Genomic DNA, 18,417 nt, shown 5'->3' on the forward strand with positions numbered 1-18,417 from the left:
CGATAAGCATTCAGAAGGCCGAACCAAGCAGGATTAATTTCTTTCCCAGATCCAGATATTTCTCCTGCTCCTTAACAGCCCTCTGGTGGGCAGAGGCATGATGGGCAGCACTACGCAATCCTCGCTACATATCCCCTCTGCAGCTTCAGAGGAACCCAGGCATGAAGTCTACTTCTTAAAGCTCCTTTTCTCCTTATGAAAGTAGTAGCATCAAGACAATAAGGAAAAACTTAGAGCTTTTTCCTGTGTTTAAGCTCTATTGGGCCTCTTCAATAGCAGACATTAGACGTTTAATTCTTGCACACTTAGATGAGCAAGAGCTGCACAAAACCTGTGCTGGCAGAACACCTACTGTCCAGCCTTCATTCACCTCAACCAAGCTGTGCCAAACCTCAGGATTGTGGTCTTGATAAGATACCGCAGTGCTTACAGAAGGAAAATTTCCCCAAACTTAAATAAGAATATTGCCTGGGACCAGTTCTCGCAAAGGGCAGTAGCCACCGCTACTTGGGACAAACTGCTCAGACAGTTTCTTCTCTCGCACTTTCCAGCTGGGACCAGAGCGAAGACGACAATTTCTGGTCATCTGCATTCGCTGGGCAGCTGTGTGGACACACACATTCAAACAGGAAAACTTGCTGTATTTCATTTTATTGCAATAGAAAAAAAACACAAATAAATCAAAACATCACTTTCTGCCTAAAGACGTTATTAACACTTTTAAAATGGCACGGGGGAACCCCAGCAATACAAGATAAGATAGTAAGCGTGGGCAAAAGGGTTCTGTTTTCTTTCAGGAGTTCAGTTTCCCTGCCCCTCTGTCAATCAGCTGGCTGAAGTTCGTCACCTATATACACTTACATACGCTCCTCCGTCTAGTTTATATTCCTACGAGTAGGTATGGCTGGGTGGAACACTGGGGGCACAGTCCTGCAATTTACACGTAACATCTTTGGAGAAAATGGGTTTCCTAAGAGGCCTATGGGGGTCTTTGTTACCCAGTAAGACCAAGCAAATGGGATTCCCTCCTACAGTTCTTTCGCCACAAAACACAGAGTAGGCCCCCAGCCCAGGACACCCTCCAGGAGCTCCTTGGCTATTGCAAACAGTATATGGCTGAGCAAAATTTTACCCAGTGACCTTAAAGTAGCAGCATTCTCTCTGCAAAGGGGCTGCTCAGGAGGGGAGGAGGCAGATTGCAAAATGCATTTCTTTCCTGCCTCCTGAGAAGATACAAAAAGTCCTGAAGTAGGCAGCCAAGCAGAAACCAGGCTCAGGACCTCGAAAGTGGTGGAGGTACAGGGGATATCAGCATTGTACAAAAGTGTGGGGCAGAAACCGTGGCACCAGTGCTTCCACCGCAGGCAGGTGCACCTGAAGGGATAGTTTGCTGAAAGACAGGCAGCCACAGCTGTGCTGCTTGCAGGTACCAAACTAACACACCTAGGTGTTGGGCTGCACTGTATCAGCTTGAGTATACCTGTTCAACTAAGGAAGCTCCAAGGTCTCTAACATGCTACAGCATTTTGTGGCACAGTCACAGTGTGTATTAAGACGAGAGACTGGTTACTCTTCACAGAACAGGTATGGGAAAAGACTGGAGAGGATACACATACTAAACAGGAAAACAAACACCAATCCTTCCTGCAGGAGCACCAGAAGGCATTCATAAATGATTTTATTACAGAATGCTTTCTGCAAACAGGACATTTTGATGGGGAAAGACTGAAAGCTTTTTGTATAAACCTATCTGTACTAACTGCTGCAGTTGTCTCCAAGTCCAGTCCATCAAATGAAATGCTTAAGGAGAAGTTGATGGCACAAGCAGAGAATGACAAGGGGAAAAAAAATAAATTTGGGCTGCAAGGGCCACTGCTGTGCACTGAGAGCAGGTACACACAAAACTGCAAAATGGACTGACAGTACCCTATTTCCACTTGTGTAGTGGCTCCACAAGGTGCAGGGCAACAGAGTATTTGACAGAGTGACTAAACTGCAATCTTCCTCCATTCCATCCCCTCAAAAATATGAGCCATTATAGTCCAGGCTGAGTAACAGCATGAGAAACTTATCAAACTCGATTATTCTGGGAGAAAGAGCCCAGCAGAGGAAAGACATCTCCTTTAGGTACGCAGGAAGTTTCCAGTGCAGGAAGTTTGAGATGCAGGACTGAACTTGGAGCAATACTTCTCCCAACAAAGCACTGGACAAAGGGCTGTACATTTGCATAGATGCTTTTTCAGCAGCATCTGGAACGTGCAATCCCCATTTATGGAGCATCAGCAATGTTTTGGGGTTTGTCCGACGTCTTTCTTGTGTTCCTTCCTATATATAACCGCTTCAAAATCGTTCAGGAAAATAGTGTACATACATGCATGAAAAGAAATCAGTGTGCCTATTCTTTTATTCCCCTGATCTTTTCCACTGCAAATAATTGCAAAGCTATAAGAATCTTAATCTAGAAGATGCAGTATTGATACAATCTAATGTCAATCTAAGGACAGGACTGCTTCTGCATATATCCAAATAAACTCAATTGTTCCGTGAAAAAAGCTTAATTTTACTCTTCCTCATTTTCCTTACATTTGAAGAGACCTAGCACCTATTTCTATTACACTTACGCAGAGCGCTCTCTGTGATGTGCTTGACTTCTTTGGAAAGGACAGCAATATCCAAGAAAGCTGGAACTCTTACTGTGTCTGCAACTAGATACTGAAGGCAGAAATGGACCACCTTATATTATCATCCAGTTGCCATGCCATTCCGGTCTTACTGTACTGTAACTCTGGCTTGATAAAAAAAAAAAAAGTTAAAAAAAAAATCATCTCTTATGCAAAGGTAAATAGTTAACAAGGCTCTGTCTATCTGCTGATAAGCTTACACGTGAGAAAAGGAAACATATAACTTCGTTTTACTTTCATCTGAAATTTTTTTCCACCGCTTCTGCTCATGAGATTCTGTTCTTTCAGCTGGTTCTTGCCCATAACTCTTGGATCCAGCATTAAAAGGCTCTTGGTAAGCTCCAGTTCCAGCCTCCCTCCTACACACCGCTAGTCCCACTGAAAGTTTCAACTTTTGAGTGTGACACATATGCTGTTCTGCTTGATCACCTTCCACATACAGCTGTGCCACTGCTGTAATTTTATCAGATGAGTTCAGCCTTTCCCCTGAGCAAATAACATGTTGTCAATGAAATATGCAGAAGACTAATCCTGGGACACTTTCACTTCCTGGGCCACCAATACTTCCTTTGTCTTTTGGCTACAGACTTCAGCAAATACCCCCATAATACAGGCAGCGACAGGAGAGAGAGATGCAAGCCTCCAAGGGATGGTGAGAACATCCCCTTATTTACTCCAAATTGTATAGTGGGCCCTTGAATGCTCATGGAATGAATTCCCACTTACCAGCACAGGAGTTACTTAGAAAGTGTCAGCCTACTCCAACAAGACAGCCTTTATAAATTAGTATAATACTATTAGAAATTATGGCAATCTTTTTGGTAGCATTGTCTTACATGCACCCTGATAAATCCTCGCCCTAGGAAATTTTAAATCTTGTCTTGTAACTTCTGTAAAGTTAATTCTGATGGGAAATTATAAAATAGAAATCTGGTAGATTCATGTTTAAAAAGGAAGAGGCCTGGTGAGGCTGGGCACACTGGGTCACTCCTGTTAGCTCTGTCCATTATGTCTGCTGAAGGTATTTCCTCCAGGTGGCTGGATCTGGATGGAGTCCAGGAGCGGCCTTAAAGCTTGTCCAAAAGGTCTGAGAAGGTAAAGAAATAAACATCTCAAACAGCTTACTTGGTGAACAGCTTTTCCCATTTACTACTGAAGTGCCCTCACATCCTAGAGTGCAATCAAACCAACACTGTAGCAGCAAATTTGAAGAACAGACTTCCACTACAAACTAAACTAATTTAAACCATTATAGAGAGTTTACTCTTCAATAAATAAGAATCTTAAACATGATTTTATATAAGCTAGTTCTGAGTCCTAACATGCCCAGACTGCTAATGTGGTAATACCACGTCTAAAACCAGCTTTTAGTAACTCACTCTACTTAACTGTGCGAACGAAATCCCTGTTATGCAACTGCAGTGCACCATTAAGTATCACATCAGCATTAAAGACTGCTAGAAGAATAGCCTCTAGTTCCCTTATAAGACAATGGTTCAACACCCACAGAATAATTTCTGTTGCAATCTGTAGCACCTGGTTTATCTTTCAATATGACTCGCTCTGTTAGAGACTTTATCTGATTTTGAGATATCTGATGTGTTAAGAGCCCAGGGTAGAAGATACATGTCTCCCAAATAACGTGGTATACAATTGGTTGCAGAAATAAGACCTAAACGATGGAGCTCCGATCATCCCACTGGGATCCTCACTAGCTGAGTTTAAAAAAAAAAAAAAAAAAAAAAAGAAAAGTGAGCTGAACTACCAGGCAGGAATTCTTCATTTCCTCTTTTTCCTATCCTCTTTTTCCATCTAGTCCTAGTTTTAAAACTGCAGTGTTAATTTTAAAATGACATCCCGCCTGCCTCTTCAAAAGCAAAGCTGATATCTCCACTGCAGTTACAGTGCTTAGAGCAAGAGATGTGACCTTTAAGAGATACTGATTTCCTAAGACAAAAAAACTTGCACCATTTTCTGAAACTTTCTGTGCTTCTCTGGTCACATATAAGAGACCATCCCCAAATAAGTAGTTTAAATTAAAGGCAGAACAACCACCTTCTCCTGTCTCCTTAGTAATGCCAGTGCCAGTCAGCACTTGTCGTACAGTGTTGTAAGTGCTGAAGTAAAGCAAACAGCATCCTCTTCTTAATCTTATGCTGGTTCTCAGAGAGACCCAGCAGAAGCTGGTACCGCTGTCTCTGTCAAACCTTTAACCATTAGCATGAAGCCATACAGTAGAGAGAGGAGCTGCACGCATACTCACGTGGCGAGAACTTCAGCTGGAAGGTCAGTGATGTAAGAAGGGATTTTTCTTCCTGTCAGGAACTGTGCCACTTCGTTACTGAAGGTGTTGCAGTTATGTTCAAAGAGGTTGTAAGACTCTCCTCTGTGCAAAAGGAAAGGAATTGAAACATAGAAAGACAGACTCAGCAATAAACCTATCAAGCAGAAAAGCTTAGACCCCTAATGAGGAACATCTCCTTACATCAGCGCTTTTTTCCCCACAAAGAATTCTAAGGCAAATAGGTGAAGTACAGACATCAATTCACCTTCAAATCCAAGTGAATCAGGGTGGAAAATGACATCTCTCTGCATCACTGACTTTATACAATTTTTTTTTTTGAGGATAAGTGAGGTCAGGTTTCTTCAATTACAGCCACAGAAGGAATAACGAGAAATCACAAGAATTATTGACATTGAAATTTAGCCAGAACACTAAATGCTACTGTTTCCTATTCTTTTGAGAAGTAGACTAGACTCTTTAATAGTCAAGACCTTGCTTTTGCTCATCTGAAAGTTGGCAGCTTTACTACAACGCCTCACCTATGACTCACGGAGCAAAGCACTATTGACTGAAATATTTTATACAGTGCCTTTGTTTTCCCTGGTGATACTCTCAAAGACATTTCAGGCATTATTCCATTTTACAAAAAACAGTGTGAAAGACTTCCTGGCAGAACGCTTTCCCAGCTTAGCTCAAGGCTGGCACACCGGAGGGTTGCCTAGCTGGTAGCTCTTTGTGTATCGGTACATCAGTTCCGGTCTCATATTTGGAAAGTATCAAATAATACACTAAGCAGACAAAGCTTCGTGAGAAGGACTGGTTTCATCATAGCCTCCTCCATTCCGCACTCCTTCCCCTAAAGGCTTTTTTTTTTTGTTATGCAGACTTCATAGTACAAGCAGCTACTTACCGGAACATAGATTCCCCCAAAGAGGAAAGATATTCTAGAAAAATTTCTTCTGTAACTTCAGTATTTCCCAGGTCAACAACCGAGTCTGGTGGGCCAAGAAGTGTCCCTCCCTGCGAAAATTAACAGCAGAAGACAATGTTAAATAGTCAGACTGAATTCTTTTGCAGGACTCTAGTGAATAGAGCTGTCGTGGTTTGTCCAGGCACAGAAGGAGGAACTTTTGGTGTGTTTGTCAAGCAAAAAGCCCTACTGGCTCTCCTCTGTTCTCTGGTCAGAGAACGAGAAGTAACATGCAACTTACATTTCAGCTTGTATATATGGCTCCTTGTGATGAAAAGTGCTAAACTATGGTAAAATTCTGCTTTAGAAGAGTGGCCCATAAGCTTTGCCTCTCCAAAACCAGAATGGTCCAACAAAGCATCTTGATTTTTTTTTTTTCTAAATCTTAAAAAGGATGCCTTGAGTTGCCAAGTCTGCATGTAAAACCTATCCATACGAAGTTAGACAAGGTGTCACTCTGTCAATGCAGTTGCAGAAGGTGTCTTGGATAGACAGTCTCTACCAGAAGCAGCAACCCCCAACCTGTACTTAGTTGGGCTTAAACCTGCTGTCCCTGCTTCCTTTTCCTCAGATGCCCTGGGCAACCATGGCAAGCAGCCACACCTGGCTGAATTCAGAAGCCTCTTGCTGCTTTTCTAAAAGACAGACACACAAGCAATTCTGATCAGGTAATCCTATCACAAAATTACCTTCTCAGAAAAATAGATATAACTTACAGGTGCACAGCTGGAGATTCCTCCACTGCCATAGAAGAACTCATCCTTGTGGACTATTATGGAGGTGTGCCTGCCAAAGAGAACAAAAAATTGGTGAAACAAAGGAAATATTTAACCTAGCACATAAATCACTGGTAAATTTACGTGCTCAAGGATATCATGAAGTGAATAACTGAAAGAAGAGGTCAACGTGTTTCTGTGAGTAGGAACAGGATCTGCTGGGACATGAATGGATATGGAAGCAGTGATTATCAAGCCTACTGTAACTCTGTAAATGGTTGGGAAAGAACAGGCTTAGCTAGGTGCCCAGACATGAAGGAACATGGGAAGAGAGAGCGCTCTACACTAGCATGAGGTCTCCAGCAGCCTCTTTCAGCTGAAGGGTTGATGATAAACTCACAGAGACAGAGGGACATAGCTAGCCCTGCTACCACACTGACAAAAGTAGTGCATGTCTGATAAACACTGACTTGAGAAGGTCAGACAGTCACTGGAGATTGATCAATAGAGAGGGAAGATGGATGGACAAGGGTTAAGTTTTTTTTTTTAGCCCCCCCCTTTTTTTTTTCTTTTAAACTCTGAATATTATATATAGGAAATTGAGAAGTGTTTTGTAACCGAATATAGCTGCTGCTCTTAAGTGCCAGAAAGCCTGATTCTGTAATACCTTCTTCCCACCTACTCTTTTACTCTCATGTTTAGTCATGCCTGCAATTAGAAGACAAAGTGCTTGGGACAAGAACAACATCCTACCCTTGAAAATGGGTACAAGTGCACTAAAACACAATGACTACTACCAACACTTTCTTTCCATGGGGTCCACCGAGCTTTAAATGGAGAGGTTTAACCAGCACCTGACCGTACCTCATCTTACTGCCAATCTGTGTTCAGGAACAGAAAATGCTTTAGTTTCCCTTCAGCACCGAAATGTTCTTAAGATCTGAGGCATATATAAACTCCTATTGAAAATACTTCCTACACCACACAGTGTTTAACGCACATTATGCAATTTAAATCTAGTCACTTACCAGATGCCATCCAGCTGTTTCCCTGTATGCAGAGAAAAGAAGAGTTATTAGCAATGTATTTTCCAGATTTCAGCCTACTTTCTGTCAGTCACTAAGGAACCATGGCTATTATCTCACCACGACAGTAATCCCAAAGATTGCATCCCAGAGTTGCTTCTAAAGAAACAAAATGTCTTTCTTTCAAATGAACTACCCTGTCCGCACTACTGCTGTAGTTTTTTCCTCCTGCATGCAGAGCTGGCAACACCATCCTATCCTGCCCGCGCTTACCTTGGGCTTCTGTCTACAGACCAAGAAAATAAACCTTTTCCTAAAATTGGAGTCTTCAGTCAAGACCAGAAGAGTTGAGTTTTATACTGATTTCACAACTGCAGGCAGTTAGCCAGCACAGAGTATTCAGTTTTCTTTCTCGGTAACTTATGAGGGATCTTACTCGAACATACGATCTGTGGTGATAGTCTCTATAATCTGTTCCATGGCTTCCTCCCCCTGCCTTTAAAAACTAACAGCTTAAGTGGGGGTTGGGGGGGACAGAAGGGCAGGGCTGAGGTTTACACAAGTTATAAAATTAAATTGTGTGTTTTGCAGAACATAGCAAAGATTTGCTTCAGGCACCACTAAACTGATAATATCATTGTGTCTCAGAGAAAAAAGCACCTTCTGAAATGCTTCTGCAGTTGCTTGCAAGTGGGAAACCTAAACCTCTCCTCATTGACGGTAGGATCAAACCGCTCTTCGAAGGGTCACCAGCTGTTACTGCTCCAGGGCCAATTACTTTATCTATCACAACCTAAGGGCTTGGGCCCTGGTATCGTACCCCTTTGTAAACTTGTAGGCAGCAACAGCATGCTATGACAGATGTGCTATAGCTTTATTTTGCCAAACAAGGTGCACTACACCCAGAAAAGTGGATTTACAACAGAGAAGCTGTGTGCATACACACATTCGGTGTTCTCCTGAACCCATGTAGTAGACCAAGTGCTCCTCTGCTCTAGCTTCTGCTTTCTTGCAGTGGGTTCCTGACCCTTTTAGTCAGCCTCCATGTATCAACGCCCTCCCCCAGCAGACCACTTCCCGCACCACTGTCCTTTACATCCAAGCAGCACCTCTTCCAAGAAGTTTTGCTTTTATTGTTCAACTTTTAAATACCAGAATGTGATGATCTGCTAAAGCCATCTGCAGGTTTCCCAGAGCTAGATCAGAAACGCTGTAGACATGATAAGAAAAGCCACCTGAACATGAGAAGCACTGTTCTAGTAACAGTTTGTTCAGAAAGCACTGATGGGTTAACTTTTGGCCAACAGACTTTGCTCTGGTTTGGACATCTGTTTGCATCAGACTAGACTCAGGCCTCCCAAAGCAAGCCACAGTTTAGGTACTATCCTCCTCCTTTAAACGCAACCTCAGAGCTGTGGTCTTTTTTTTTTTTTTTTTTTTTTTTTTTTTAAAAGTGTTTTACGCAAGGCTTGTGACATTCAGGCTTTTCTTAGATATTTTGAGGGCCACTGCCTTAACTCAGTATTTGGCTGCATCCCTCATCACACTGTCAGCATCGCCTGTCCCCAGCAATTATTCCACCAGCCACCCTGCTTGTATTCCCACAGCTTACGATGCTGAAAGTGCACTGCGACTGCTCTTCAAAGGCTGGAATCAGATGCACAGAATAACAATTCTCTCATGAAAAAAAAAAAAGTTTGGTAAAAATGAAGCTCAGCTCAGTTGCATTCTGCTGCTCTTCCTGCATGATTCCCAGAGAGGAGGCAGAACATCACACACTGGGCCCCTGTTAGTGTATCAAGAACCTAAAGCTAAATGGTAGTTTGACGGAGCAATATTTCATCCCTCAGACTCCAGGATGCTGGCTTCTCTGCTGAAACTTTAGGGGTCACTCTTCTTCCGCTGGTGTCCAGGTTCTTCCAAGATACCTGGTGCAGTGGCAGTGATGGGTACGTTGTCCCAGTTCCACTTGTCAGACGCTCTCTGACTGTTCTTACTTACATTAGTGCCATGGCACCAATGGCCTACAGGGAGGCAGAGGCATTGCCTTTCCCTTTCTAGGCAGAGGATCTTATGCCCTTTTACTTCTCTCTCAGGGCTGCTTTGGTCTGTGAGTGCCAGGAAGCGAAAACATGCTACTTCCAAGCAGCAGTAGTTCTTCAAGAGTTCTTTCCTTGAGCAAAACCAACTTTCTGTCATCATCATAACTGGCTAAAACAGAGGAACAAAACTGATGAGGGCAATCCTTCAAGAGTTCTGATAAGTGGATGCTTATGTGTCCAAGCAAGGAATAAACAATTCCTACCAATTTTTTTTGCCTCAAGTCTGAAACAAAATAGGAACAAAACAGAGATAGATACCTGCTTCAGACAAGGGTTGTGTAAGAGCGGAGGCAGGAAGAGGCTGTTGTGATGATAGAGACATCAGTCAAAGCGCGCACACACAGTTTTGAAGTAGGTGGACTGATCTGTCACTACCATGGATCACAGCCAGGCAGCAACCATATTCACTGTCAACCTGTCTCAGAGAAACGTAGGCATGGAATAGGATGAAGGCCAAAAGATAGTACCAATGATGAGAGAAGTGAAGCAGTCTGCTGCAACATCTCAGGAGCATTTGCTGCCCTTTAGCGTGTCCCACCCTGTTGTGCTCCTCGATGTTCCGGGCCTTTTTACACACCTTCCCCATCACAGCTTTTGCTTTGTGCTCTAGAGCTGACAGAAAGCGGTGACACTGCAGGCTCATCAGCAACACGTGAGGCAGGGGAGAGTGCACTGCCCTCACTTTAGCACCTGGCCTACGACAGGCTCTACCGATTGGTTTTGCATAGTTCGAGTTCTGCATAACTGTTAATAAATTATTACACATTTGTTCACAGTAAGTTACTGTTTTCCACTAGAAACTTGAACTTTGTCCTTCAGGGCAGAGAAACAAACTGTTTCAAAGGCAGCACAGGCTAGAAATGTAGCTGCCCTTTAGTCTGCTAAATGGGAAAAGAACATCTTAATATTTACTTTCATGCAGATTTGCAGCAAACAACAATGAAAGACTTTCCACAAAGCTGGCACTTTGCACCTAAATTCTGTGTGCAGGTGAAAGTTATAGCAGATGCTGATAATGTCACAGGTGCTGCTGGGAACCTGCTCATGCAGTTACAACACCTACTTGAAAATGAAAAGATCATTGCAGCAAAGGCTACCATACATCGGGCAGCTCTAGCAAGACTGCAGCCAGCAGCTCAAGGAGGGTGACTCTTTCCCTCTGTTCGACACTTGTGAGACCGTATCTGGAGTGAAGTGTCCACTTTTGGATCTCACCAGTACAAAAGACACCAATGCACTGGGCTGGAGCACTTACTGTATTAAAGAGCAGTGTTCAGCCTCTAGAAGAGAAGGCCAAGAGTCCTTATTGCTGTCTACAACTACCTAATGGGTATGGAGGAAAGAGAGCCTTGTTCTACTCAGAGGTGCACAGTGAAAGGGAACAGGTGCTAGTTGGAAAATGGGAAATTCCCAACCCAGTAAGAGAAGAAAAAAAAAAAAAAAAAAGAGATTACCATGAAGGCAGTCAAACACTGGGGCAGGGGGCAGAATGCATGTGGGATTTCCATCCTTGGAGATCTTCAGGGCCCTGGGCAGCTGAGTTCTGAGTAATCTGCTCTCGCCAGATCTACCTTGCGCAGGACCGCCAGAGGTCCCTTTCCACCAACGCAATTCTCTGATTGTATGAGCAAAACACAAACAGAATTCAGGAAAGGGACTCTGCATTAGACTGCAGTCCAACACTGGGGGGCTCCTCTCTGGCTGCTGCACACAAAATCTGTAGCCAACAACAGGCAGCGACTGCCAGGGCAGTAACAGCACAGCTCTTGGCAAGTGAAGCTGCTTATCTTCACAAGGCAGGTCCGTCTGAGGCTGCTCAGCTAGGTCAGTTTGTGCCAAGTACTGGTTTGATGATCTTAATGGAGCTGCTGACCTGCTATTTTTGCTTGGCTCCTGTAAGACCAGGCTGGCACTGTGGAAAACACATGCCAGACTGCAGCACTGATGACAGTAAGACACTGTGATAGCTCTCCAGCCTGCTGGTGGACCGCACTCGGTCAGAGGCAGTGCAAGCCTCTCCAACGACAACACCATGGAGGAACCTCACGCCTAAGAAACCTGCCATTATTGGCCACATACGCATCACCCAGAAACATCCAAGACCAAGAACTTTTGGTATGCTGCTGCAGCTTCCCATGCTGCACAGCTCGCTATTGTCATCTCAACTCCAAACTGACTGACAGAGGAGTAAGTCAATGGCCACCAGCTTTTGAGGAATTTGGGCAGCTCCTTTTCCTGCTGCTCAGCAAGAATCTTAATGTTGTTTATCTATTGCATCACGTAAGAAGTTCTGTACAGCCCTTCATGGACACCATCATCTTTCTCATAAAGAGTTGCCTCTATTGGTGATCCTCCTCTAGGACTCTTCTTGTCCTTCTCTCAAACTCAGACATTGCACAGAGCAGGTGACAGCTCACAACCACTGCCACCCCTGACAAGCTCACATAAAGCAATCGTGGCAGCCTGCACTAAGCCGTTATGTCTTGCCTTACGCTGGACATTGCCCACTATATACAAAATACATTGTTCACAGCCTCTGAAGGCTTCATACACATACCAGCCCTAACAGTATGACGGAGCAAGGATTGGCATGGCTCCGTTTCCACAGCCAGCTGACCAAGTGAGTGCAAAGTGAGAGCATGAGTACACTCTTGCTCTAGCAGTGCTAAGGCACAAGTCATATCCAGGCCTTGCAGCGACACTTTCCAACAAAGCTGCTTCTGGCAGCCCTGTCCAGCTTAAAAAAACAGAAGGTCAAGCAAGCTTGCCAGGGAGCCTTCCCAAATAATCCCACAGTGCAACAGAGGTTATATCCAATAGTCAATTGAGTGGTCTAGAAGAAGGGATTGCAAATACCATCTGGGATACTGGCAGACATCACATTTCATGCTCTTCCATGCCTTGCCACAATGCTCCTAACTCCTGTGACACGCTGCAATGGGGGCAGAACTATATGCTGGCACTGCCACCAAAATCAACACACTTACTCATAACCTGAGGCTGTCTTTAACTATATAGAAAAGTCTAATTCCCCAGTAATTTCCATTAGAGCTGCAAAAGCCTTTAAATTGCAGGCATTACTCCTCACTCAATACCTACAGCAAAGCTAATCCAAACGAAGCACACAATATAATGCGGAACAGGAGTGTCCTGGTGGAATGATACTCTTTTGGGCATCTACTGTTCATCCACGTAAAACAGGAACAGCAAGATGCCTAAAGAGCTTAAATATTTCAAGGGACAGAGGGCTGTTGAGCTGGAAAGGGTCTTGCAAATTTAAATGTACACACTTAAACATACAACAATTAGTGCACGTGGTCAAGTTACCAGGTATCAGCTGTCCCACAGTAACTGCTTGTGTGCAAGCTCAGCCTGAAGTAAATATGAAGCAATTCAGCTTAATCTGATCTGCTTCCACTATGAGCTAACGCAAGTCAAGCTACCTTGCGTTTGTCACAGACCACAAAGATGGACATGAAAGTTACTGTGTTATATCTGTGAGAGTTTAGGGTGACAGCTTGTCAGTCTTTGGAAACCTGTTCACATTACCTGATCTTTAAGGCTTTTTTCTTTTTTTAAGAAAAAACTTGCTGAGGTGCTTATATGGATCTTTCCTGAAAATACTCACTAGAACTCAGGAATGGATGCCCATTCAGCATAGATCCGTGTGCTTAAGCATCTCAAAGATTCAAATTGTTTGAATGAGGCAGAGTATCATCTGGCAAGTAAACAAGGTTTTTTATTTGCTGTTATTTTTCTTTATAACGTTCATAGCTCACCTACTTTCATGACGCTTACATGAGACAGAAACCTAGGAGAAAACTACAACATTCAAATGTATTAATTCCACGACCATCAGCTTAGTCATCGGAATGTGAAGAACAAAGCAGTTATATTTGTTTGTTGTAAAACTGATTCAGGAGACTGTCATTGTTAGGATACAAGGGTATTTTGAAAGGAGCAAGCAAGCAAGCCAGCCCGCCCATATAATTTTAGAATACAAACAGGATTACTTCCATGCTTGGATTTATCTGGAAGGCCAAGCAGAAGGGAGATTAGACGCTCACCAATCTATTTTACTGGCACAGTTAATTTGTTAATCTTGAGGGCCACATGATGTAGTTTATTCCTGTGCATTTTAAATACCAAATGAAAGTGGCATTTGTATATTAACCCAAATTACTAGACTGAAGGGCAGCAGAGTTCTGAGACATGAAGGAATTATATAAGGAGATGGGCTTAGTTTACCCCATCTAGAGTTTAGGCCATCCATCCCTCAGCGCGAGAGCAACACCTGTTCCTGAGCTGTAAAGAAATAATAGGAAGCTTAGTATTTGTAACAACATATCTATGCTCTGCAATGGATATGCAAGCCCCAGAAGACCCTAAAAGACCCCAAAAAAAGTAGTGGACTGGTCTCCTGTGGAACTGGAAGCAATATAATTTGGTCAACCAGCATGGGTATTGCTTTGCATATTGTTGCAATTTCCTTGGGCAAATCCATCAAGATTCCTGCCTTTTTTGAATTGAAAATTATCCTAATTAGTCAAACACTTTCTCCTATGTGCAGCCCAGGGTGCTCAACTGAAGCAAAAAAAATAACAGAGAGGAAGAAGCCTGCTTCAGTTCCCTTCTCCTTGAGGTGCCTAGAGAGACCAAGAAATAGGCTAGATTGGGGGAGGGTAATGCACTTGACTTTCATTAAATCCCTAGCAAATGCTCTGGAGCAAAGCTGATGGCATCTCATGCGGGAGCAATTCAAAACTGTTCAGAACGGGCGGAGGAGAAGGCAGAGTAATGTGCTGGGTCTGGAAAAAAAGAACAAAGCAGAAGGTACCTCCTTTTAGCAGTTACCTTTTGCTCCAGTTCCTTCTGGGCTGTTAAGTCCCTACAGCTGCCCATACATACAACCCATACATACTCCCAGCCAGCTCACTGCTAGTTTGTACTACACTGAACCAAAGCTGCTGTGTTAAACTAAGCTCCTGCCTGTTCTGAGTCACACGAGCACAATAACCACAGTTACACGACAGGAGAATTTTGAGAGCTCCAAGACATTTTTCTTTAAGCCCATGATGCAACAGGATTTTAATCTTCCTTAAAGATTTCTCTGCCTTTGGACATCTACTTCAGAAATCAGCACTGCAAGCTGAACTATTCTGTTTTCCTCTCTACCCTCTACAGAATCAGATGGATTATGTTTTCCGTCTTGAAAACAGAAATCTCATTGCATTCAGGTTAACATTTATTATTATTAGATCGCACAGCTGGACAGACAAATATGGTTTCACAGACTGAGAATGGGGGAGAGAGAAGACACATGTTGAGCAACAGCACACAGAAATTAAACACACCGCTTTCAAGCCAATTGAACTATAATATTTAGTCATGTATACTTTAGAATAGAAATATTTGCTGAAAAATTACAGGAAATTCACAGAAAAGTAAGAAAAACAAAATAAGTCCGGGTAGGAAGCCTAAACTTGCCAAGAAAAGTGAAGATGTGCCCAGGGGGCCTGACTAAGTCACTCTAAAGCCTGCTGTGAACAGTGCTGTATAGCTCTGCCTCACAGGTTCACCATTCAACAACAATGGAGAGAACTGAAAAAGTAAGGATAACATTTAGTAGTGACGGCTGATACTTGAACGCTGTACTGACATAATCCATAATACCTCTGGATCCTATTAGCACAACTGAAGACATCATGTGGTGATGCTCTCGCAGTGGTCAGCCCTGTAAGAAGGGATTCATCCCCCTCCAGCAGAGGGATCTGAGCTTCTGTTTTCGAGCATGCTAGGAATTGATTTTGGCACAATCAATCATCATATTTGTTTCTTCTCTCTAAAACACATATATTTCAATATAGACGATGTTACAGAGTTATCGCTCAAAGCAAAAGCACAGTTTCAATAAAACTTGGCACCTAAGGAAAGAATACCAGAAGTAGAGATGACAAGCGTTTAACACTAAATCATCTAAGAAATCCTTTCCTCTTCAATTTCTATGACTTTCCCTGGTGATGTACAGTTTTACGAACGTCACTGACCAAAAAAAAAAAGGAAAAATAGCTGTTGACCATCTGAAAATTGAGGTACAGAGAAGTGGCAACAGTTTTTATTGTGCTTCAAGAAAAAGGGTGTGTACATGAGGCATCACTTTGTTCTTGGGAAGTTTCTAAAATAATCTGGAGGTATGACAGCGCTGAGTGAAAACGCATAGAAGATACTTAAATGGAAGGAAAAAAGGAACAAACAATGATTTGTTTTACAGACAATCCAGTCACTGAATCCACACAATCCCAAATATTCTGCAGCCTGCCTTGTCACTGTCACCACACAGGCCTAGTTGGCCCTGTTCCACGAACACGTCTGAACTCAGCTAGTTACCGGGCAGTATTAGTGAGCGACGTTTCCTGCACTAGCAAGAGATGTGTTCAGATTTTGAAGCTTTCCTTTCCATTACTCATACTTGTAGAAAATTAGCACCAAACTATACCTCAAGCACAAAGTTTTAAAGTTGTTGTTTGGATATCATAAAAAGCACCAAAATGAAGTCATCCACTAAGTGTTTTTGTGTGGGAATTCAGAAAGCTACAAGATCCCAAGATTGACTTTGAAGGTAAGAAGAGAGCTGAAAAGTTTTTGCTTGATCTATGTTGAGATTGGCATGGAGATACATACAGTGACAACATACTTCTGTACAAGTCTTAGCTTGGACCAACACTTTTGAAGTCTTACTGAAGTAAGACAGTAAAATCTGGTCACCTCAAACACAAGTAAATCATGCACACATGTAATCTATATCTTAAGATTTATAACTCTTCGCCCAAGATAAAACATGGCTATTATAAGCTAACAGGTGAGCAGTTACTTCCCTGAGGGCTACAACAGAAGCGACTCTGACCACACGTGAAGTTTTGAGGTTACCCAGGGTGGGAAACACACATCTCCCAAAGTTGTTGTTGCTGTCTGGCTAAAAAAGCACATCACATACGATGTCTAGAATATTTTCTTCTCAACTCTGCATGCCTATTGTTAACATGTATGAAACCTCATGCTAAGAATTATTTGGACTTTCATTTTAAGCTTGCAGGAAAGCACTGAATCTCCTTGTAGGGCAAATGAGTGAAGTCAATGCCAAGAAACTGTAAAACAAGATTACACGGAGCCATCTGTTCAGACACTGAGCCTGTTGAGAAGTCTCATCTCACACAGACGGCTGGTCTGACACGGGCCAGAGTCTACACGTAACAGGTATAAACTGCTCTCGCATAGCGTTCCTAATTCACGCTTCCAAAACTTCAAGCAAAAGCTGTTTCCTGCACACCCCCAGTCCAAGGCTCTGTTGGAAACGCACACATTCTTGATAAGACGTACAACAAACTTCCACAAACCCTCTGGGAGGAGAAGGTGGACAGTCGCACATCGTGAGCCACGCAACGCCCAGCCCAACCTCACCACAACATGGAGCCGCTTGAACTCAGTCCCCTCGTAAGCAGCAGAAGGCTTTCTTCCACTTCAGCCTCCCTGCCAAGGCGTTACCGCAGTCAGGGAGTTGGCAACCACGCTTACTCTTGCTTCAGGGGCTAAGTAATGTTTGTAATTAGGCATTAGCAAATAACGCCAACCAAGGGGCAAAGGGGAAGAAGAGGCCGGACCCCGTTCACCCAGTGCTGCCTCACCGACACAGCCCGTCCCGCGGCCGGGGATGCCGCGGCTCCAACCCACGCCGTTCCCAGGCACCAGGCCCCCGAGCCGGGCCCTCACACCCCCAAGCCGCGCTCCAGCCGCCGGCCACCGCCGCGGCCCGGTGCCCGCAGACGCCAAGAGCTGCCCGCCCCGCAGGGAGCCCTTTCCCGGCGGAGGGGCCGCTCCCTCGGAAAGAGCCATTCCGGGAGGCAGAAGCCACCCCCGGGGTGAAGGGGGCGGTTTCAGCCCCGTTTCCCGGCGCGGCGAGGCCGGTGGGGGAACACGACCCCCCGGAAGCGGCGGGAGGGCCGGGGCGGGGCGGGCCGGTCCCCGCCGTGCTCTTACCCAGCATGAGGGGGCTGAGGCGCCGGGCCATGCCCTTGGACAGGTCATACACATAGAGCTTGACGGGGTGCAGGGCCAGCGGCTCCTCCATGGGGCTGCGGGCACGGCCGCCGGGCGGCACCCGGAGCCCTGGGAGACACCCGCTGGGCGCCGGGAAGCAGAGGAAGGAGGAAAGGACGGCCTCGGTGCCGGTCCCGCCGCCAGTCCCGGGTGCGGCAGCGCCAACCGTAAGGTGACAGACGGAAGAGGGAAAGGGGCGACGCTGCCTCTGCGCATGCGCGGCAGCCGGCGACCGGCCGGCCTGCCGCGTCACTGCGCCGTTATGCAGCGCGGCGGTTCCGGGGCGGGGGTCGCGGGGGCGGGGCTAGAGGCCGTGGGATTGGGGGAAGCCGCCCTGTCATTGGCTGGCGAGCCGGAGCCACGCACAGGGCGGGCAGCGCTCCCGCCTACTCTTTTCCCTTCCGCAACCAATCCCGACGGGGGTGTGTGTGTGTGCTGTCTTCCCGCGGAAGGGGGCGGGACGAGGCACCCTTCCCGTCTCGCCATTGGTCAAATGTTGCTATGGGAGGCGGGTCTCCCAGCCCGACGCAGGCTGCGGCGCGTGG

At 44.8% G+C, this 18,417-nt stretch overlaps 1 protein-coding gene across 1 annotated transcript; it reads right to left on the reverse strand.

Moving 5' to 3' along the window:
- Positions 1–633: 633 nt before the first annotated feature.
- DESI1 (desumoylating isopeptidase 1) lies at positions 634–18,158 on the reverse strand. Its single transcript, XM_063322541.1, is given in 7 exon segments — positions 634–3,768; positions 4,945–5,067; positions 5,876–5,985; positions 6,652–6,721; positions 7,680–7,701; positions 17,813–17,977; positions 17,980–18,158. Coding segments are annotated over 7 exon segments (693 nt in total). The 5' UTR covers positions 18,089–18,158; the 3' UTR covers positions 634–3,674.
- Between the last annotated feature and the right edge of the window lie 259 nt (positions 18,159–18,417).

Source organism: Chroicocephalus ridibundus, chromosome 1 (assembly GCF_963924245.1).
Source record: "Chroicocephalus ridibundus chromosome 1, bChrRid1.1, whole genome shotgun sequence".
Taxonomy (NCBI): Eukaryota; Metazoa; Chordata; class Aves; order Charadriiformes; family Laridae; genus Chroicocephalus; species Chroicocephalus ridibundus.